Genomic DNA, 24,564 nt, shown 5'->3' with positions numbered 1-24,564 from the left:
GTGCTGTTCGGGTGATATCTTACCAGATAGATATTTGATAGCTTCATGAGTTAAATACCCTCTCGCTTTTACGATAGTAAATTTAAAGCAGGCTAAGTTCATTTTTCTTTTCGAATTACAAAAGGTAATCATATCATGTAAGGCTTTTCATGTGCAGAATAAATTTTGGACACTGATTTTCTCAAAGAAAGTTTTTATTAGTATCCCTAAACATAAAGTAAATTTAAACTTGATTATGGATATAAGTATATTTTATTTATACTAAAACGAATACATACATGCATGAAATGCCAAATAAAGAAGTACATCCAACAATACCCATATTTACCCGTAGTTATATAGGTCAGGTTATTTAGTCGTTTTCTTCAAATGTTCATGTCAAATACTACGACGAAAGATTTGTTAGGTGTGTTGAGCTATCGCCGCCAATTAACCCTTTGCATGCTGGGAAATTTGTCGTTTGCTAAAATGTCGTCTGCTGAATTTATAAAATAAGCATTTTCTGCGATTTTATTTTTCAAAAAATTCTATGAGAAAAGCAAACAGTTTGGATCCTGATGAGACGCCACGTTTTGTGGCGTCTCATCAGGATCCAAACTGTTTGCAAAAGCCTTCAAAATTCGGTTCCAGCACTGAAAGAGTTAAAAGACACAATGCAAGTGGTATGTGTATGTATCTTGAAGTGGACGTTTAAGTAGAATGCTCGACAGATATTTTATCATAGCTTGTGATTTATATAACCGTATCACATTAAATTAAATTGTTTGTGTGAACAAAACTATATGTTTGAAAGTGTTTTTGTTGTAATAAGTATGTGTTCAAATGATAATCATTGGCATATTTTTTTCATATTTATCTATAGTTCAATTAAAATTAAACTCTTTTTCGAGTTGAGGCTAATTATTCGAATTGTTTTAAACCTGGTTTAGATGTCGCAACCTAATTACGTTCGTACATTCGTTCTTTTAACGGGTCCTAGATACGGACTCACATCTAACCTTAGACCTCAATTTACAACCTGTGTTAAAACAATGCATATATGGGAATAGATGTGTTTTATTTAACAGAATCAAGTGCATCATATTCCGTCTTGATAATATTTCAAACATTTCTTTTAAAATAATATATTGGTTTAATATTTCTGGACTTGGACTTTAAAAATTGTTGATGTTAAAACTTCTATCATAAACTAAATTTATGTATTTCAGATATTACAATTACATTTTAATGTACATTTTAATTTATCAAATATAAACGTAAACGTCAAAAGGGTATTGGAAAAAAATAATTAAATTAGAAACGTTAATATGAAGCATGTTTTTACCTTGAATTTGATAATGTTCCCATAAATTCAAATGGCAAACATCAACAGAAGCTGAAGTTAAATCAATTAATTTACTAAAGTTATTATACTGTAGATGTGTCCCTTTGCTATTACGTGCAAGAACATGTTATTGTTACGCGAAAGGTCGTTTTAAAGAACCACGAATCGAATAAGCAATCTTAACATGAATTTCACATGATATATAATGATTAATTGAAGTGTAGCGACATTAGGGAAATACATACTCGGAAATGTTTCTGTACATTCATCCACAAGAAATATTCATCATGTACCATCAATAGACTTAAGCGTGTAAACGTATACGATCATTTAGATGATTAAATGTAGAATTTACACCATGTTTACTAGTTGTGTTGCTTGATGTAAATAACATTCTCCAAAGCCTTGTGCTGAGTTTCCTTACGATTAAGGGTGTTTTAAATAAATTCATTGTATAGGAAACGTCTCACTGAAATTTGTGCAAGTAACACCGGTACCAAAATGTGTTGTTTTTTTATTTATTGGTTACAAATACTTGAATCTAACGTTAACAATAAATGCAAAAAGGTTAAACAACAAAACAAGATAGTTCAGTTCATGAAAATAAGCATGGTTAAATAACGACTTATATTATAATAACATTATTATTAGATAATATAAATTACGCCACTGTGAGTTCATTTGATAATGCGTTCATAACACATGGATTGTTAATATTAAATTAAACGCAATCAATTCGTTATATTAAAACTTTAAACAATATTGCCAATACTTATCTCAACCCATTTATGCCTAGCGTCTAGAAAAAAAGGCCTTGGCAAACAGCGTAGACCTTGATGAGACGCCGCATGATGCGGCGTCTCATCAGGGTCTGCGCTGTTTGCTTAAAGGATTTCTGTAAGAAATATTCTAAATATAGCAATAAATATACTAGACATCCCTTATTTTGGCAATACATTGATCCAATTTAGAAGGATGGGAGAGTCAACTTGGCATAAATGGGTTACAATAAGCTTTTTAGTCAGTAGATACATTAATCAAAGTAGCTTGTAACCAAAGAAGTATCAATACAGTCTTAGTTTTGTAGAAGCAACATCCAAGATTAGATTTTGGTCCACAGCTTATACGAGAAGCTAATTTCATGCCACTTTGATCACATTTGCGTTATCCTCTCTCGAACTAGTAGAATTGAAATCCGTTTTGCGTTTTACGTGACTGTTGATGGTGTGATTGGAATACCAATGTATTCGCCTGCTTCTTAACGTATTTATATATGTATATTTCATGGTTTATCGGCAAACATTAAATTGAACACGTAAGTTACAAGTATGACCTCCTCTGCTAAAGAGGTAATTAAGTGTAAACGGTTTCAGCATTATTGTAATATTTTTGTTTTCGCTCTTTTTATTTTTATGTAAGAAAATAAGGAGTAATTTGTATGGCGTTTACCAACATGAATTCGTTTATTATTTTGAATAGGACTCTTTCTTTCCGTAATGAATCCTCTAAAAATTCGTTGCTCATTTACATGGTAGACACCGGACAAATGATTTTATACCAACACTATGCGTATGCGATTCACCGTACGAAAGCAGCGAGTTTCTATTAAAACGGGGAAAGGACCTTTCGAACTATGTTCATTTAACCTAGAAATTACTCTTCAAATTAATAAAAATGATCAGTTGCCAGACATGGTAAAATTTTCAAGAGATCAATCTATTTTCAGTAACCTGTACGCACGCCTTGGTCACATTATCATAGCCTTGACCTTCGGTAAAAACATGATGAACATTAAGATGACCAGATTCTGCAAATCGTTTATTTTCTAAACGGACTGGGTGACAAGAAAAACGTCAATAAAATACACTTTTGTCAATAGAGTTGCAACCATGAACTGCAAAACGTATAAATAAGAAAACAAAAACCAGACATAATTGATTAATGCAGCAAATTGATTAAGCATTCATATATTTCATTCTAAATTAACTTTTGGTCACTCTTACCCTCACAGTATACTAGATAGGAGCGAACTTGATTGACACATGTGACAGATTACATTGAGGAATTGTGTCTTGTTCTGAGAAAACTTGGCTTAATGCTTGTGCGTAAATTGCCGCCCCAGATTAGCCTGTGCAGTCCGCACAGGCTAATCAGGGACGACACTTTCCGCTTTTATGGTATTTTTAGTTTCAAGGAAGTCCCTCCTTACCGAAAATCAACTTTAGGCGGAAAGTGTCGTCCCTGATTAGCCTGTGAGGACTGCACAGGCTAATCTGGGACGACACTTTACGCACATGAATTAAGCCCAGTTTTCTCAGAACAAGGCTCAATTAACATCACCGATGTCTTTTTTCTGGACAGTATAAACTGGTTTGTATTGTATATGGCTGTTATTTTGGATATTCTGTATATGTAAACGATAACGTCCCTATTATCACGTATTAAGTTATTTTAAATGCAACGTCAACCGGGTTTCCACCACATATGAACAAAATACACCCATTTTCTTGTCGTATGGAATATATAGTGTCCGATTTCAGATCGAAGTGTCCCGGGATCCATCCCCACTAAGAGAGAAGTCGCATTTTTTTTCCAAAGAAGTACTTAATAGCTAAACACATGTATTATTTATGTCATAATTTACAGAATTGCCACTTTCTTTGACACGTAAACTGTGCGTATGATAGATCATGGAATAGAATAAACACTGTCGTCACGCCTGAACATAATTGCGCATACGACGGAAAGCTTGCCTGAGAAATAAGTACACATTTGGAACGATTCTGAATGACTTGGATTATAAATAGAATAAATTAAACTACACATGTTTGGTAAAAACAAACTTAAAATATTTTGCGTTTTGTTTGTCACACAAAGTTAATCGCAGCGACCGATAGTATGAATACACAAATACGATATGTTTTAATTCTTGGTTGCAAAACGTAGTTTGATTTCCACAATAAGCATATTTCGTGAAAAGTGTTGAACACTTTAATGACGTGGTGGAGTGTGTAAAACAATTGTTTATTTCCGTTTGTAAGGAATGCGTAACACAAATACACAAAGGTAACACAAACCACTTATAAACATCAAATTGTGTTTTATATTAGCGATGAATGTATGTAAGAATTTTATAGACACGAACGTTCGGTTGATTTAAGAAATATAGTTAAGTGATTTTCGTATATGCTTCTTTTATCTTTTAAGGCATTTATAGACTATATTCGCTTACGTTTATTTGAAAACAATCTAATTAGGTTCATGAACAAAATTCACCTATAGTACTAGGTACAACAATAACATCATTTAATTGGGTAACGGCATCAACCCTTAAACAATATGCATTTTATTGAAAAGGAATTGTGTTGCAAGAAAATGCATAGAGGACATTATAGAAATGCAGTGTTAAAGTTGTCACACGCAGAACAATGATTTCATCTTGGTTATTCATGCTTTTTCTGATTTTTTTTCTTTATTTTTGCAAAGCCTAGTAACACAATATGGAGAAAAAGACGTGTTGTCATTAACAAATTTTATAACATAACACTAACTATAAACAGAAAATGACATGATTGTCTTGGAACTAGCATAGTCTTCCTCTTTGTCTATGGCAGAATTAGGGTAGTAATTAATCGATTGAGTTCTTATTTCCATGAACTCCTACCAAATATATAATAGTCTGACACGTTTGGTAACACATCTGAGTACCCAACGTAACCGTAACATCTACGTTGTTATGATCGATTTATGGGCATACATAAAGAAATTTATTAATGATAGTATTGTCGTGACAGCGTGTTCCTTATAAGTTAGTGTGGATTTTTTAATCGATTTTATTTGTTCCGAATACAGAAGTAAATAATGATGTTGTTGATATAGAAGTTGTTTGACACTATTCTTAATCAACTGCATTTCATTATTTAATGCAATTTATTAACATTTGCTCATTCAAACGATGCATTTGAAGAATCGGACGAAATGGACGTGTTTAATTCAAACGTAATATGTCTTAAAATAAACAACCCATTAATGATTCGTTCTAGAGATACTCACATAAATACATTATGTTAACAAATACACACATGCAATTAACTGTTTAAAAGAATTAAGAACAGCTCGAGCCTATTGTACAAGTTCAACTGTATAAACATATACCGGATGTTGTGATCGTGATTATAATAAACCAACATTTAGATACTTGTCAAAATAAAACAAACACAAAATTTAATTTGAAGAAATGTATTGCACGAAGGTGCTTATCTTCGATATACTTTTATTTTTTAAGCATGTTTGGCTATAAACAATTGATTTTAGATAAGGTTTGATATAGTTAAGAAATAAAGAACGACAATCAGTGGTCATTTACTCAAAATAAGTCGGCCGAGAAACATATTGATTTAATGTACATCTATCAATCGTAAAGTCATTGTATAAGCTAGTACTTCGATATTTAAAACTGCTCGTTTTAACTAATTCAATAATAGAACAGTCTGTATATAATTGATTACAGTCGATGTTATATGGCAACATATGTGGGGAAATACGCTCTAAAAAGTTTTATAAGTGACTGCTATTCAAACCGACTTTCCATCATCTATTCAAAATAATCAAATGTCGCATCTTTCTAAATGCTTCATCTTGTAAATTGGTATAATTACATGAATTCATCGTTTCTACCAAAACAAATGCAAACTTCGCAATGCATTATCCTGTTTTCATGGATGGGAAGATGTTATCGTTTTTATATTCATGAGATTTGTTAGAGTACACGAATTAAAAATTATTAAAATATTGTCATATTTCTGCACTGCATTTTTATACTCATAAAAATATGCCAAGTTTCTCGTTTTCCATGCAAAAATGTTATTTAACAAAATGTTTCACGGAAATAGTTCATCTTATAATTGTCTTTTGATTGAGGAAATCGAGAAATAGCCCCTAACGGCACAAATGAGCGATAATCAGTATTTATTGACTCACAGAGGCTTCTGCACTTTAAATATCGCATAAGTCACATTACAATGTGACTATTTGCAAGGAGTTGGTTATTTGTGACCTTTACGCCGTGGTAAATATCAATCGTGATACATCGGCTATCTCGGATTCTTCCGTAAGATTGATTTATGGAATAAATCGTCTGCTGATCCAGAGCGGGTAAATCCGTCGAAAATGAAACATACATATTGTACACGGAATAAACACCTACCTAACGCCAAGGCAACCCTATTAGGTATCCGAGACGTTACACTTGTTAAATGAGTTGTAGTCGTAACTGAGGATAAACGTCGCCCTATGGTAGACTTATGCTGTGCAATCCTGATTAAATGTCTTGTCATGAGTATTTATGTGCAGCTCGGGTGAGCTGTGACGTATACGAGAGATGTTTGCCGTAAATGATGTCGGAATGTTATTGTTATGCGTTTTTGATGAGAGAAAATGCAAATCAAGCCCATTACGAAGTTTACGTTGGGGCCATTTGATTTTTATATTTACCAAGAATGAACATATCATTCATATCTATTCCTGTGGACCAGCATTTATTACTATTTTATCAAAAGCAGTCATATAAAAGCAGTCAGTGTGTGTCTTATCAGTATATATATAGATCACGCAATTTATTCGTTTACTTAAATACTATGAAATAACATTCCTATTGTTTTAATTCACAGATTCGCTCCTTTCCATTAACTTGCTAAATTTACTGTATACCTGTTAAATTTCACAAATGTGTTTGTCGTTCAATGTGCAAAAATTAAAGTATCGTTTCATTACTAACGGAATGATATAGCGGTAGGCCTTTTAGGAGAAAACGTTATAAAGATGTAGAAAGTAAAAGAAAGTATGGAAGGATATGCGCAATTTTTATATGCGTTTTACAAACCATAGAGATCATTGTGTAGCATTTATTACGGTTTCAATGTGACTTTTGTTTTTACAAAAATAATTATCAAAAAAATAGTGATTTTCATTCAAATTTCGAAAAAAAAAATGTTTTAATGCGAATGATAAGCCACCTTTTTCAGTTGAATTAAAACTTCTGCTCACATACATATACACGCGCATACATGTATCTAGTACATAAATATGCACAGCAAAATGCGATTTCAACCACATTACTATATCAGCTAATAAATGTGTCGAGCACATAAACAATCAAGCACATTATTATATATAGCACATTCCTGTATCAAGCACATAATCATATCAAGAACATTGTCATACCAAGCACATTACTTTATGAAGCGCATAACTATATCAAGCACATTATTATATAAAGCACTTAACTTTACCAAGCAAGTAATGATATCAAGAACATTACTATACCAAGCACATAACTTTATGAAGCGCATAACTATATCAAGCACATTACTATATGAAGCACATACCTATACCAAGCACATAACTATATCAAGCACATTACCATTTTCACTATGTAAGATTATAATTCCAAACCTTAAGTAGCATCTGCATACAATAATGCACTAAGAAACATATAATATCTCTTTCAACTAAATACAATAATAAAGAGTCTTTCTTAAAATAACAACACAAACACGTACGTGACCTTCTTATATTGTATGCCAAGGGGCCCCATTCTATTTATGTCAATACAATTCAAATTAGTAATCAATATTTTCTAATATGGTGAAAATATTTCATTAACATATATTTTTAAAGCAACACATTGCACGACACAACCAACGTATTGATTCAGATCGTATTCTGCGACATTTATTTAATTTACACGATCCATTGGGTAGAAGAAAGCATACATCAGACCCCCATCTGTTTCGAGCACATTGACATAATTATCCAAACAATGCAGTTTGAGATATCCATTACAGTGATCGAAAACATGATGTAAGAATTATTTCATTTAGCCATCATGCTGGATTAACATATTCAACATACGAACTTCCTTCATACAAACACATGCTTAATGTAATGTTTATGTAGATGTTTCATGTTTGAAAGGGCCAGTGGCGGATATGTATTGCGGTAATTGCTACAAATGTACTATCACACGCACTGGTACTAGTATATCTTAAATGGCATTTCACATAGCATATTTACCTTTAAATATACATGTTCAAGTCATTTACTAAGGTCGATAATATTTTGAAATAAATGTTTTGTTATGCCCAGTCACGCAATTACTAAGGTATTGAATATTTTGAAATAAATGTTTTGTTATGTTCAATCGCGCAATTACTAAGGTCTTGAATATTTTGAAATAAATGTTTCACACATAAAGAACTACTGAAATAGTTTGTGATCTGTAAATGTTTATTGTTGACAAGTATTTGTTACATCGAATTCTGGACATATATTACAAATAGAAAAAGGTATTGCTTTATCTACATATGCTTATCAATGTTTATTTGAATCGTCTTTCTGCTATGTTTCACATGTTGTCAAGGAGTATCATATTGTCAACATTCAACTGCATTGAGAACTTGTACGAGTTTCGAATGCACAAATGCTTTGTGAATAAACTATATTGTAAAAACGAACAACGTAAATGTATAGTATTACCAATCAATTCCGTTAAGAGAGCTCCGGCTCAACAACAGATTTATGACAAGTACGCGTAGTTTAGGATAAACGTCGCCCTTCGGGACCATTCAACTGTTAAATACTGATTAATTGTCGTGTTACGAATATTTATGTTCTGTTCGGGTAGCATCTTACCAGACTGGCCAGACTGACATTTGGTAACAATATCTGTTGATTTAATTACACCCTCGATTTTGTCAGAAAGAAATGAAAAGCAGGCTAATAATTCAAATATTACGTGCATTACGTGAGTTCATTTTTTGTATGCACGTAGAAAAGGCAAATAATGTCTAATTAGTCACTCCAGTTTAAACAGTTTATATAAGTAAAATCAAATACAGACGGTCATGTAATTTGCTTTCCCCTTAACATGTTAATAATAGAAACTCGAATGTGGATAAAAAAAATATTTTTACTCAAAATAACAAATCTATGAGTACAATAGCAAAGGAAAATGTAGATTGACTAATAAAATGTCTGCTTTTCATTGTCCGTTTTTTTTATTCTCAAGTCATTAAAAACTGCCATGGATTTGTAGAGAATTATCCTTTTGTCAAACACGCAACTCGCAGATGAATGCAGAACATATGAAAAGTGTTGTTTTTGTGTGTGTTCTAGAAGTTGACTTTTATTTTTGTCAGCTCCAAGTATCGACATATATTGCATCATAGCTAATGGTTAATATTATCGTATCACGCTTAATTCCATGGTTTATGATAAACATAAACGTATATTTTAATGCGTTTCAGCTCTGACACCTTATATGTAAGCAAATGAGAATCTAATTTGCATTTTGTTTATAGATTTATCTTCAGTTCCATTTAAATTGCATGTGTTCGGTCTTGTCTGGGGTCATTATGCGAAATATGTTTAACCTGGTTTTCGAGTTGCAATTTAATTTTTATGTTCTCATTGTGCTACTAAAGGGTTATAATTACTACTTGAACCATAAATATAGACTTCAATAAATGACTGTTTAAAGCAATTTATTCATGTTAATTGATGGCATTATTTTTCCTATTATTTTACCATTGCAGTGCATATTTTTAATTTTAATATTATGAGCAACTTTTTTTTCAAAATCATATTTGAAGTTCTGCTCCTCAGAAAGGTCTGTCTTAAGAACCACAAATAAACATCAATCTTACCATTCATATCAAATGTTATATACTGATTAATTGTAGTGTAGCGACATTTGGGAAATACGATTTCCCTTTCTATTCAACCACAAGGCATATAATCACGTGATCTACGTTCATCTCATCAAATAAACTTTCATGCAACCCAATTGTAAAGTGTTGGCCTTATGTTTAAATTAGTTGCATAACTTTTCTGTTGTGCTAAAAATTATATGAAAATCGTGTACTTGTAATATTATATGATCATTAAGAAGATTAAACGGAGAAATTGCAATTTTTAGTGAACAAATATTAGTTTTCTTGTTTGATCATCAAACTTTTACAGTAAATGCACATAAGGTTTCAAAACAAAACAAAAGATCTTATGTTATGTGAATCAGAATAAAATGGTGAATTTTTATTACAGTAAAATATGTAAAATATATTTATAGCGCCGCGCTTACGTATAATGTTTATTCGATTTTTCAAACGTATTTTCATTGGGATTCAAATACAATGTTAAAAATTTAAATATAACGTTTCCAAACCGTAATTGTAAACACTCTTGTGAAGATTGATTTTTAATACTGCTATCCATTCAGTAGATTCATAATTCACAAAGTAGTTTGTAACCAGAGAAGTATCATTTAAGTAATAGCTAATAACCCATTAGTTTGTAACCAGAGAAGCATCAATAAAGTAATAGCTTATAGTCCAGTAGTTTGTACCCAGATAAGTATCAATAAAGTAATAGATAATAGCCCTGTAGAATCATCGTCCAGCAGACTTAAAGTTCACACTGTCCACAACGTATACAAGAACTTCATTTCATGTCATCTTGATCGTATTTGCGTCATTCTCGCTTGAACAAGTGGCATTAAGACACTCGTATTTGCGTCAGCCTCGCTTGAACAAGTGGCATTAAGACACTTGTATTTGCGTCATCCTCGCTTGAAAAAGTGGCATTAAGTCACTCGTATTTGCGTCAGCCTCGCTTGAACAAGTGACATGAAGACACTAGTATTTGCGTCATCCTCGCTTGAACAAGTGGCATTAAGACACTCGTATTTGCGTCATCCTCGCTTGAACAAGTGGCATTAAGACACAATATGCGTTATATTGATTGTTTAAGTTTGCATTCGGCTATCAATTTATTGGTTTGCTCCTCGAAATATGAGGAGATGTAAATGCCATGGTGTATGAGCACATTTTAATTTAAATCCTTCAGGTCATTAATACGACCTCGTCATGTTATTTTTGTTGGAGAGAGTGCATGCTGTTTTCTGATATTTGTAAACATGTGAACATACATTTAGTGCTTAAGTAGGCCAAGAGGTTTTAACTCATGGTGAGTAAAGTAAGTATCACATTCATCGAACTGTTTTGAAAAGGAACGCTATGTTCCTATCGATGTCTAACTATTGCCACTAACATATTAAACGCTTTTCGTAGTTTACGTTTATTATATTTTATTAGTCATTTATAATCAATTGATATGTGTGGTAAAACATGAATAGTCATGCGTATGAATTGAAAAACTGTGTAAAATAAAGAAATAACAAATTAACATTGTTTCATTAAATATATTTACCTCTTGCCTTAAAAGTATATGGATAATAAAATTGCACACTTCAAACACCATTCTAGATGTAATTTTCCTGTTGATATTAACGTAGAAAAAAACAATAAAGCGAGTACATGATTCACTAACAATTAAACATGATTTGTGTTATGTTCATTCAATTCCTTTAATTGATTAACCATTTAAATGTTGCGAGTAACAAATCGAGACAAGCTTAAATTCTTGAGAAACAAGTCAAATATGAATATGTTGAATAGCATGCGATTAGATTCTAAATCCTCTTGCTTTAAATGGACCTTTTGATAGATTGTCGCATGAATTGGAGTTTGTCCTGAAATGCTTTTAAATCATAAATGTAAACATTGGAACTAAAGAGATCCAGTAAAAACAAGAATACAATTAAAGAAAGAAAAATGTAGTCGTCAAGTGGATTCGAACTTGATATTACTTGGATTAAAAGTCTAACACCTTAACCACTCGGCCATCCGTGCTCATACTGTCAAGTTTGTATTTTATATTTCATATAAGCAATCCGCCGAATGTCAAAAAATATAACAATAACAACAGAACTACAACGAACATTTACAAATCTGAAACGTTTTTTGTTCAATTTAGTAAATTTACTAAAAGGTGAATAAGTCCCTTTAACTTATTGTTTGAGTACATTCTGTCTTTTATCAAGAAGTTCTCACTTCGTTTTTGTTCTTGAAACTGGTGTGCATTTAAATATATACAAGTCAATCACATGGAAACATGACAAGATTACGTTTACTATTATGTCTTGAACAATGTCCTCCCAAAATAAATCCATTCAGAAATGGTGACTCATTTACATGACAGTGAACGTCAAATAATTTTTATACAAACAGTTTTTTCTTAGGATTTTAGTTACTTCTAAGCAAACAAATGACATTTAAAGCGAATGTTTTAGCTGGTCAAGCATGTTTTACATTTAACTAGTCTCAAGTATAATGTGTTCACCTCACGAGAACAGCAAGTTTCTAATTGTAAAGCGAAAAAGACCTTTCAGATTATTTTCATTTATTAAAGGGGCCGTCCAATAGATAGAGCGTCGTATCGACGCGATTCGATATTTTGGGAAACTACAAGGATTGCTTATATAGCTAAACAATACATCCACTCTGAATATGAGCGTGGATGGTCGAGTGGTCTAGGCGGGAGGCTTTTTACTCTATGACTTCAGGAATCCAGGGGTCAGTGGTTCGAGCCCTGTTGAGAGTTATTCTTTTTTTTTGTATTCTTGTGTGTTTTTTTGTGGAGATTTATAGTTCAAATGTTTAAATTTATAAATATAAAGCATTTAAAGCATTTAATGACAAGCTTCAATACATGCCAAAATCTGTTGAACGGCCCCTTTAAAAGAGGCTCAGTTTCAAGACATGCACAATTTGAAAGAAAAAACCAATTGTATGTAACCTATGCTACACGCTTTGGTCACATTATCATAGCATTGTCCGTCATTCAAAACGTTATCGGAATTACCATATCATGAAAATGGTTTATTTTTCAAACGGACTGGGTGACAAGAAAACGTATACGCTTTTGTCAGAAGAGTGGCAACACTATATTGCGAACATAACAAAACTAAAACCACACATAGATGGTAATTGCAGCAAATTGTTTAAGCGTATATATATATTTCATTTCAAGTTTTTGTATGTAATATGGAAACTTTAATCAATGTTGTCATTATCGGTGATGTCACCGCTTTGTGAGTCATGTAACTATATTATTATTGAATCAATACGCTATACAATATGCTGAACAGGAACGAGTATGACTGACATGTTTGCTACGCTTTAATGAACAATTAACATTTCCAATCAATGTATTCTTTCTGGACATTTTAAACGTACTATGGATGTTTTGTGAATACCCGTAATTTGAATGTAGATTATATTTAAACAGTTGTGCCCTTCTGATCACGTTTTTGTTAAACCATTAATTACGTTATATAAATTTCCAAGACCAACCGGGTTTCTACAAATTTTAGGAACCTAAGTAAACAGGTTGCATTGACGTGAGGGATATAGTTTGTCCAATTAGAGATTGCCCCGGGGTCCATCCTCACTTTGATGTATTTTTAAATACAAAAGTATTATTCTAATGACTGCGCACATGTGCACGTTTCGTATCATTAATGTCAGCATATACACCCACTCTAACACGCACGCTGTGCGTATTGTATATCGTTGAACGCAATTAACACTGTCAGCGCGCCTGAACATAGTAACGTATAAGCTGAAACGCTTGCTCGTGAAGCTGTTACAATTGAAGAACGATCCTGAATAACTCGTATCATAAATTTAATAATTTGAAATGCAAATGCGTGGCGAGACAAACCAAAAAATATTTTGCGTTTCCATTGATCCCAAAAAACATCGTAATAACCGAAATTATTTATTAAGGAAATAAACGATTCTGATTCATTTTCTGGTGTGAAATGTAGTTTTTTTTCGATGATTGGGATATTTTGTGAAAAGTGTTTTAAACTTTGCGGATATTAAAATTCATTGGTAATATCAATTCACAATGCATGTTTGACACAGATACACTTGAGGGAAAACAAACCACGTGCATTATTAAAAATTTCATTTTGTCTAATATTGGCGATACAAGTGTTAAAGAACTTCTGAAACACAGATGTGCGGCTGTTCTGGAGGAATACATTAAAGTTCTTTATGATATATGCTTTTTATGCATTTACAGACGGCATTTAGCTTTCGTATTTAAACATAAAATCCAATGTAGTACTATTCAGACAGAATATTGAAACATGTTTTAATACACGATATCGAATTAAACATCTAGCAAAATACAATACTCTTCACATATTTGCAATTTTAAAACATATAAAATGGTAAACAACTAAACAATAACCATTAAAACGTATTGCATGTTGTATAAGAAATATAATGGTGATATTGAAAACAAAATCCCTACCTACCTACCCATCTTAATTTAGCTTAGATAGCGTGATAGGAAAACATTATAGAAAATTTTAATATGGCGTGAGCGTTTATCAACATACATATTCACACATCACCGATGATCGAAGATTGTAATGGATGGTTACAAACCGAGGAACGACAACTAGAAGTTACTAACTGATATTTATTGAATTTCAAGCCTCGAAATTGTCTTGCTTTTCGAATGTTGCAATGGTTTACCACGTCCACAACGTTATTCTTTGGCACACCATCATGTCAGTTCATTTCATGATGTGAGTACAAAATTAACATAAATGCCCAACGCAATGACACAACATTCAACACTGAAATTACATCATGTATACACATGCACTTGAGTTCATCAAATCGCAACGGTCATTTCAAAAACGCAATGGTGCCTGTCAAACATAAATGTTAACAAATAATTAATCACGTTACACAAAATAATAAAATAAAAATTTATCTTGTTACATTGCATTCCGAGTAAAAATTTAAGTGCACTTTAATAATGAGTTCAATATTTACAAGAGCTATGTAAAATGCAACTTGATAATATTTAAGTCACGATAAAATCAAGAAAAAAGAAGGTAAATTTACTCTTAATGACCATAGTATTGAACCATACGCCTTATATTACAAATTCTAGCTCAACGTTTCGTATTGTAAATGTAGTTTGGTGACACAATTCGAGTACACGCAAATAAATTTGAACATGAAATCAGCAACAAGTGCATGTTGTCTTTCCGAAAAAATAAACGCATTTGTTTGATATGTGCATTAGGTAGTGCTTATATGTTGCAAGGTATGGCTGTGGGTCGTTCGTTCCTACTCCGCCATGTCTTCGTCTGTATTATTGCATATAAAGAAAAACAGTTTGGCTTCGCACCCCTTAACAAAAATTTGGAAACGGAGCATTGCATATTTGTTGTTTTTATAGAGCGTTTTGTTGTATTGTGTTTGTTCTTTGTAACATACAATGTTGAACAAAGATGTTATATAATAGTTTGATTTAATGTGCTCGTTATTGATTGTATAACCATAGATATAGAAGTAAGGTGTCATTTTATTCTTAACAACCATACCTTAATGATGCCATGTTTTGTTTCGTTATGTTTTGTTTTTTTAATTTTAGTTGCTGTAGTGATATTTGTAAAATTTAAAAGAGTATATTTATTGCATACTGTTTTAATATACTCATAGTTTATGCAGCTATAAGTAATATGTATAATAAATATTCCTGGAAGAATATCCAGCAAACTTTATGATAATAACATGCATATTACACAATATTATTTTATCTGTATGTTACATATATTTCATATATGCTTTTCAAGTTTCAACTTATTTCAAACAAAAGTGTACTTTTTATATGTTCCAGGAAAACCAATACCATCTACTGGCTTTATTTCAAAGTCGTTTCTAAAACTACAATCAATTCATCTTATGTATAATATTTCAACATACAAAACTATTAATCGGTAATTTATTTCAAGAACTTCTGTTCGTAATGTATATCAAATTTAAACAGAAATGCATCTTATATTTCATTTATTTCACATTAAAATTCCAAGCGACCATACAGCCCATTTTCTGATCATTCACACTTGTGGAAACAAAATTGGACGACCATCATATTATTTTAATCATCTTTTTTTCAAATATGTGCCAAATACACAGTTAATTCGTATGATTTTTCAGTGCCTGGCTTTGAACGAGAGATGCGTTAAATCATACCAATGTTGCTTGGATGACAAGGGCGTACAGATGAAATGCATGATCGCGAACACATTAGGCCTCGGGGAATTTGGGTTCGGTGAATGCAAGCCCACGGAACACAAGCTTCAGTTTTACGAACATCTTGACAAATTCAGCTTACTGAAAGCTGGTATGTATTTATAATCGTACTAAATATGTCACAATGCAATTCCATAATGTTGATGGATACTAATTCAAATCGTTGTATTAGTAGTAGTAGTAGAAGTAGTAGTAGTAGTAGTAATAGTAGAAGTAGAAGTAGTAGTAGTAGTAGTAGTAGTAGTAGTAGTAGTAGTAGTAGTAGTAGTAGTAGTAGTAGTAGTAGTAGTAGTAATAGTAGTAGTAGTAGTAGTAGTAGTAGTAGTAGTAGTAGTAGTAGTAGTAGTAGTAGTAGTAGTAGTAGTAGTAGTAGCAGTAGTAGTAGTAGTAGTAGTAGTAATAGTAGTAGTAGTAGTAGTTACTGCCTGATCTTTTTGTAATACATCAGGCATGGCTTAGAAAAATAGAACGGCGAGGCTTGCCGAGCCGTTATTTGATTCGTGCCGAGCCTGATATATTACAAAAAGATCAGGCAGTAACCTGTTTTTCTGTTTATCAATCCTCTACATCCCCGATTTTAAAGAAATAATGAAAAAATCGCTAAAAAGCTGCAGTTTTAGCGGGAAAGAATATGACTTTTTTTCGTTTGACGTATTAATAATGACGTCATGAGCACGCGCGCTTAATATTTGTAAAAAATGTTTTTTGCTGTTTGTGTTGCATTTTGTGTTTGAAATATATTATATCTTGGTATCAAATTGTTTGTTTTGTTGAATCTGATTCGATTTTAGTATAAATGGTTACTTTATAGTTGATTCCGAATAATATGACCATCCTCCACACATGACTGATATAAGAACTTCCTGTTGACCATGATAAAAAATGTATCAGGCAACGTTATATCAGGCAGATATCAATGCGGTGGTATGATAAATAAGTGTAGACGGAATAGTTGTATTTTATATATTGTACCTATATATCAGCATTATTTGTATCTCCAGGCGCCCCTTGCAAGGACAGTTCTGAATGCTATGATGAGTGTTGTCGTCTGATACGGATGGGCAGACTAGGCTACAAGCAGAAGTGCGGCAAACCGGCTGGGGACGCTTGCATTGGGGGCAGCATCAGCAGCAATGACGTCATGAGCGGGCTGGATGATTTATCAAAATGACGTTAAATATAATAAACGGAGTGGTAAACTCTGATGCCCTCATTAGCGCAAGAAATGATCATTCACGTAAATTGACGTCATGAGTGGACATTAATTTTAGGCTTGAACAATTAATGTGTTTTGTTCATATTAAAACAGCGCATTTTCAAATTAGCTTTAATTAACTTGTATTTGAATAACTCGTTTTGTGCACTTTTTCCCAAAAAGTTACACATTTGTGTGTTATGTTTCTTCACTTTTGATTCCTGTAATACGTAAAAAACATTATTTCATTCTGCTGTTGAGTACCAATACGTTTTAATTTCCGTAAATCCATTTATGCATTAATACATAGACTGGCAGTGTATTTTTAATGGGAATTTAACTTAATATTGAGATTGCATGACGTTAAGTTAATGCAAGGACGCAAAGATAATCAGTTAGTACAAGATAAACATATTATAAGCGGAAATAGTATTGCAAATGATGAATGCTTCGCAAATTAAGGCTGGGTTGGTCATATTCGGCTCAGGTACTACTTAAAAATACTCCGATTAATAATATAAAAAACCCGGGGTTCGGAAAATATATTTTAAAGTACCCCGGAATATGGCAGGTTGTCTTTAATTATATTTTATCCCCAAAATACATTGTAGTATATTTAAGAGTACCCGCGGTACATTTAAGTAATACCTCAGCCGACAACGACCAATGGAGCATCAGCGCTTGGTCCAGCCGACAACGACCAATGGAGCATCAGCGCTTGGTCATTCAGCTCAGGTACTACTTAAACGTATCTTGTGTAATCTTAAGTATACTATAAAAAACAGAGGTAATGTAAATATACTAAAAATTTGCCCGGTATATATCAAGCAGGATGCCTTTAAGCGTATTTCCGTACCCTGTGTAAATGGTAGTATACTTAAGATAACCCGGGATTCTTTTAGGTAGTACCTGAGTCGACAAAGATCGATTCGGCTCAATTAAGTTAAGGTTAAATAAATTACATGACGCATTTCACAAACACTTATACCACAAATTTTAATTGCAGAAAGTAAAACTATTGTTTAAATAAATAAAATCCACTGAAAGACTGAGAGAAAGGTGATACATATTAAATGTAGTTATTTAATTAAACGCAGTGCAAAATTTTTTTAAAGTAGTTTTTTAAAGAGTTGGAGAACGAATTCTCTATTGAAATTCACGGAATAATATTTGGTTCTTTGGATGCGGATTGGCGTGTGTTTAGCACAACGTTACCGCGCTCTATTTAAAAAAAAAACAACTAATTAGACCACCTTCAACAGAGTGGTTTACAGCGTGAAACAACAGGTTCACACATAAATTAATCAGACATATTAACGCCATCAACCTTACTCATATTATTGTGTTTTTTTCGTGCAATGATAAGGTACAAATTGATGCAACGAATATGTGAAGTTTAATAAACAAAACATTACAGATTGATGACATAAATTGTGATTACTCTCACAACAATGTAGGTCATGTTTTGCGCTGAATTAGTGCAAACTAGAGCATTTCATCTGGATAGACTTTGTTCAGGGAAATTCTCATTGGCATTAATTCTATATATGCCAACATGGGTATAATGATGGCGGCCGTGGAAATATAAATGTGTCCTAAAAGGTACTACAGCTACATTATTAATTAAATAATTGAAGGAAAAACTAGAGGAATATCCAAATAATTTAAGCAGTTTGAGAAACTATTTCAAGTTTATATCCAATCAAGCAATGGAAATTCCATGTATTGCGTTGTCAAATAAATCCACTGTGGTATAAAGTAACCCGGGAAGCAACTATACAGCAGATTTAAGAACAATTGAGTCTTTAACGGAAGTGAAATATTTAGTTTAAACCAAACTGAAACCAATTCACTGTCGTAGCAAAAACACTCAATGTTCCTGCTCTCCAACAAAGAAATTCCAACTCATTCAAATGAGCCCTTGCAGCGATAGAGTATAAATCTTAACGCTTCTTTATGTGAATACTGTAACATGTTTTTATATAAAGTTAATTTAGATTAATAAACCGGTGTTACTCTTACCATTGTAAACATCAATTGTGTGACACAACGTGTAATATCTATACTCAGTTTGTATTTTGCGCACTAGCTGTTTCTTCTGAAGTATTTATCGTGAATCAATAAAATCAGAAAATTATGGTATTCTAACTTCAAATATGAATTTCGACGGAATGAAATTTGCGAGAATAAAATTTCTCAAATACGAAACTATTACTGAATTGAAGATTTAAAAACATGAGTGGTGTGGCGCATGCGCCGGATTGAGGCTCATGGCGGAAAAATAAAGAGTTTCCCATGGGGAAAATTATCGTCGCTTTATAAAACTAATTATATTCACTCGTTGCTGCTCCACTCATGAAAGTATTGTTCCTATGACCACCCATGATATCGAATTTGATCTTGCAATGGAGTATCCTGTATATGTTTTTATTTTAAACTCACTACCTTAGATGTATCATTAAACTAATAACCTTTTTGGGAAAAAAAAATATAATAAACTTTTGAACGATACTTAAATCAGGCTATATGGATTCACTCTATCCATAAACTGAATTGTTGATATTTGATGATAAGTCATTGATTTCTACTATAAAATTGCTACCTTCTTGATAAGAGAAATAAAACATCGTTTGATTTATTTTCTCGCCCAGACATAATGTTTCGGATATTTCTATCTTTATTTCTGTCTCATCACTGTACAAGTATATACAACAATAAAAGTATTCATATCAATTACAGTGCCAATCATATAATGGATTTATAAGAGACATAACAGTAGTCAAGAACACAATTACTATGCATCAGTTAAAAGTTAACCAAATATGTTAAAATTATAAAACATGGATTATAAAACAATAAAACAATATTGCATAAGTGGAATATTGAGACCTTTGATAGTTTCAATATAAAAATAATCTCATGAAACCTGTGTGTAGAATTTAAAAGTATTAGTTAAGATATTTACTTCCAGAGTGTCATGTTGGAATAATTTAAAGCAATAATCAAAGGTCCTATTCCCTTATTGTACAAAAATGTAGTTTGTTTATGTTATCTACAAATAATTGATAAAATCTAAAAACTAAAATGCCATATAGAATGTGTAACCTATCTATACAAATAAGCATTTCTGGTCATTAAAATATTGTAGCAGGCTTTGGCATTATCTCTTATCAATAATTTGTTGGAGAATAAAACTACCATCTTTTCTATATCTGACATAGAGTTAAAATCAGTAATGGTATGCCATTTTTCAAAAAGAGAGGTCCTGATATCAGAATAAAGTGGACAGTATAGCATAACATGAGTTTCTGATTCAACACAAGTTGTACAATTAGGGCAGAATCTATTTTCAACAGGCACATTAGCATAACGCCCAATTTCCAACATAATTGGGGCTACCCCACATCTAAATTTAGCAAAAGCAGAACGATGTCTATATGGTAATATCATCTTACAATACTCTTCTGTACAATATTCATTCTTGGATTGACAATAGGTTCTTAGCTTGTTTCTGCCATTCCCTCTTATTGCATTTGGTTGTAATAAAGTATCTTTCCAATCACTTTTAAACTTACAGAACATAGCACTATCAACCTTGTCACTAAAAGTTTGTTTAGACACAGTAGCTGGATAAATACAGAATTCTTCAAGATTCAAATCTTTAAACATCATTTTCACACTGAACACCCAGTTCTTACACTTAACTCCAGCAGTATTAACAGTCCACTGAAAAACCTTCCTATTGACCCGGTTCATATTCATACTACCAAATCTATGCCACAAATTACAAACATGTTTGTACTGTTTAACTAGAGGTGGTTGCCATCCCATATCACCGGCTAATGCAGCTGATGGAGTATATTTACCAACACCCATAAAGAAGCGTAGGGCCCTATTTTCAACAGCATTTATACATGCATATGTCCGTATGCCCCATATAGCTGATGCATATGAGATAACTGGCCACACTGTAGAATTGTACATCTTGCTATCAACTGCAAATGACATACCACCCATACTTTTATATCTAGCAATAAGTAAGCCAAGTGCTCTACTAGCACTCTGTGCAACAGATTTGGCAGAAATACTAAAGTCCAAATGTTCTGATAGTAATAAACCTAAATAGGAGTATTTGTCAACATAAGTTAATCCATGAACACCACATTTGAAGTTGAATTCAGATCTGGGCACAGAGTTTGGCCTGAAATGCACAATGTTACTTTTATTTGCATTGACCACCATACTATTCGAGGTACACCATTGGCTTAATACATCTAACATGCATTGCAAATCTTGCTCGTTTTCCGCAATCAATACAAGGTCATCTGCATAGCACAATATACAAACTGGCTCGTCTTCAATCAAAATACCTTTACCAACCGCCTTAATCTGCACAGATAAGTCATTAAGGAAGAGATTAAACAGCAACGGTGACAACGAACAACCTTGCCGTAAACCAGTGGTAACTGCAAACCAATCAGTATAATGGCTATTTATACGAACACAAGAGGAGACCGACGCATACAAGGATTTGATTGCATCTAACATTTTTGTTGGGACACCTATACTATTCAACCTCTGCCAGAGTAAATTCCGCTCAATACCGTCGTACGCACGTCTAAAATCAATAAATGAACAAAACGTAGATTTATGTAACTTCTTGCGAACATCTATAATATTGGTCAGTGCAGAGATATGATCTAAAGTGCTGCGCTTTTTGCGAAAGCCGTTCTGTTCATCCTCTATTTTATCATTAAGTTCTGACCAGCTTGACAGCCTATGGTTCAAAATACTTGCATACAATTTATACATAGTACAAGCCAAACTAATACCACGATATTGTAAAGGATCTCTCTTATCAGCAGTGCTCGACTTAGGGATAGGGTTTATGATATTCTTACCCCACATTGATGGGACCATACCAGTTTCATAACATACACAGAATAAAGAATGCAAAAAGGAGACAGACATGTCATTCTTAAGAACTTCATTAGGAATTTGGTCAATGCCCGTCGCTTTATTCAACTTGGCTCGGTCAATAGCTGCTTTCACCTCAAAAACTGAAAAAGGTCTATCCAACTCCTCATGGTACACATTATCAAAACTACTTGTATGCTGGCCGACATTTGAATTAACAGATTGATTCAAAAGATTTGCAAAGTCATTCTTCCATCTCAACAACACATCCTCCAATTTTGAAGAAACTGTCCCATTGTCTAACACAACTTCAAGAGGAATACCCTTCTTACGTTCCTGGCCAACACCACAAGTTCCAATAGTCTTCCAAAACTCTACATCATTATCAGAAGCTAAGTTAGATAATCTAGACTGTGTAGAAAACCAGTAATGTCTTTTGGCCTTTTGTACCGCTCTATCAAAAAACCTCCTAGACCTTATATAGTCAGTCTTAAGCTGAACTTTTAAATGCTTATTGTTACATCTTAACCATAACTTCTCTTTTTTGCACATATCTGACCATAGACTACTTAATTCATTACTCCACCATGGCTTACCAGACCTGCGCTTTCTTCTACAGGAATCATGAATAATCGTTTTGAACGGAAGTTTATCATACATTTCATCCCGTACAATACCACACCAATCTCCAAATGCCTGATCTATGTCTGATTGTGTTCTGTAACCCTGTTCAAGGTTAGAAATACAGTCGTTAATCTGACCTACCAGAACTTGGTTTAGCAGAAAATCATTAGGAATTCTGGAGCAATCAAATTTATCTGTACTTTGTACTGACCCAGTCTTATCTGTAGCAAATTCCAAGTCAGTGGATTCAATTTCCATAACCCATGTGAGAATAGAGTGGTCAGGGACACATGTTGGAGCAATACTATCCTGCAATTCAATACTGTTCATAACATCAACAACTGTATGCACATAGAACTGACTATATAATGACAAGTTTTCATAAGGTACTATGCAATAATCTACAACTGATTGACCCTTTACAGAAATTGACGTGTAATCATTATGGACTGTATTACGTCCATTTAACATGCAAAAATTGCAGTTAATTAAAAAATCAATAAAAAGATCTCCATATTTGTTTGTTTTAAAGTCTATCACATCTCTCTCAATAATATTATCAACACCTGCTATGAAGTCCTCCAAATCGCCACAACGACTATTAAAGTCTCCACAAATAAAAGGCAGACCTAGGTTTTGATATTCATATAAGTTTACAAGTATTGTGTCAAAAAAGGCAGTTGCATCTACATGCCTAGCAGAGTTTTCTGGAGGAAGATAACAAACACATGGTAAAAAGCAAAAGTTATCATTTTTGTGTACAAATTTCAGCCATAATATACCATCTGTGGAGTCATTTAAAATAGATACATCAAAAACATCTAGAACACTGTTACGGACCAAAAACCCAACTCCACCAGAACCAGTTCTTGCATTCACATGAATATTTTTACGATTATTACCAAACCATGTATAATCAGAAACATCAATACTATTAAAGTTCTTTAAATGGGACTCAGCAATCCCAATTAAATCAAGGTTCAAATGCTTAATACATTGTTCACGTAAAATAAAATTGTCACTAGAGCTCGAACTGCTCCAACCATGAACATTCCAAAAGCCTGTTTTTAACTAATAATTGTCTCCTCCTCGTCTTCCTCTGTTCTGCTGTGCTCTTTGCCATCCCCGATCACTGTTGGTACCACGCCCAGAAGACCCACCGCGTCGAGGAGCACCACGAGGACCATTCCACCCAGTGTTGCGCTGTGAGCCATCACCCTGTGAATGACTAGTTCCTTGGTTCTGCCTGTCATCACTCGACATTGGCCTGTTTCGCACCACACGATTCCCTCGAACACTCACCCCCTCGGCATTCATTGCGCCAACTAAGGTTCTAAAGTTACTCATCATCAAACGCTCTTCTCGCGATTGATCGCACTGGATGTAAACATCAGAATAAGTTCTGCTTTCGTTCAGCTTTGACTTGTTTTTCAACACTTTCTGCCTATCTTCTTGTGACTGCATGGTAGCAATAACAACAC

The 24,564-nt window shown here is 33.1% G+C and overlaps 2 protein-coding genes across 2 annotated transcripts in view; one reads left to right on the top strand and one right to left on the bottom strand.

Moving 5' to 3' along the window:
* The window catches only part of LOC127859403 (uncharacterized), a 48,512-nt gene extending 30,774 nt beyond the window's left edge, over positions 1 to 17,738 (top strand). The window contains exons 2-3 of the mRNA XM_052396774.1: positions 16,252 to 16,438; positions 17,349 to 17,738. Coding sequence (XP_052252734.1) covers positions 16,252 to 16,438; positions 17,349 to 17,518 — 357 coding nt within the window. The 3' untranslated portion in view covers positions 17,519 to 17,738. The remainder of the gene's footprint in view (positions 1 to 16,251; positions 16,439 to 17,348) is intronic.
* LOC127859396 (membrane progestin receptor gamma-like) overlaps positions 1 to 24,564 on the bottom strand; it is a 418,822-nt gene that overhangs the window by 112,464 nt on the left and 281,794 nt on the right. The window lies entirely within an intron of this gene.

Source organism: Dreissena polymorpha, chromosome 15 (genome assembly GCF_020536995.1).
Source record: "Dreissena polymorpha isolate Duluth1 chromosome 15, UMN_Dpol_1.0, whole genome shotgun sequence".
Lineage (NCBI taxonomy): Eukaryota > Metazoa > Mollusca > Bivalvia > Myida > Dreissenidae > Dreissena > Dreissena polymorpha.
This window is presented reverse-complemented; position numbering and strand designations above follow the sequence as displayed.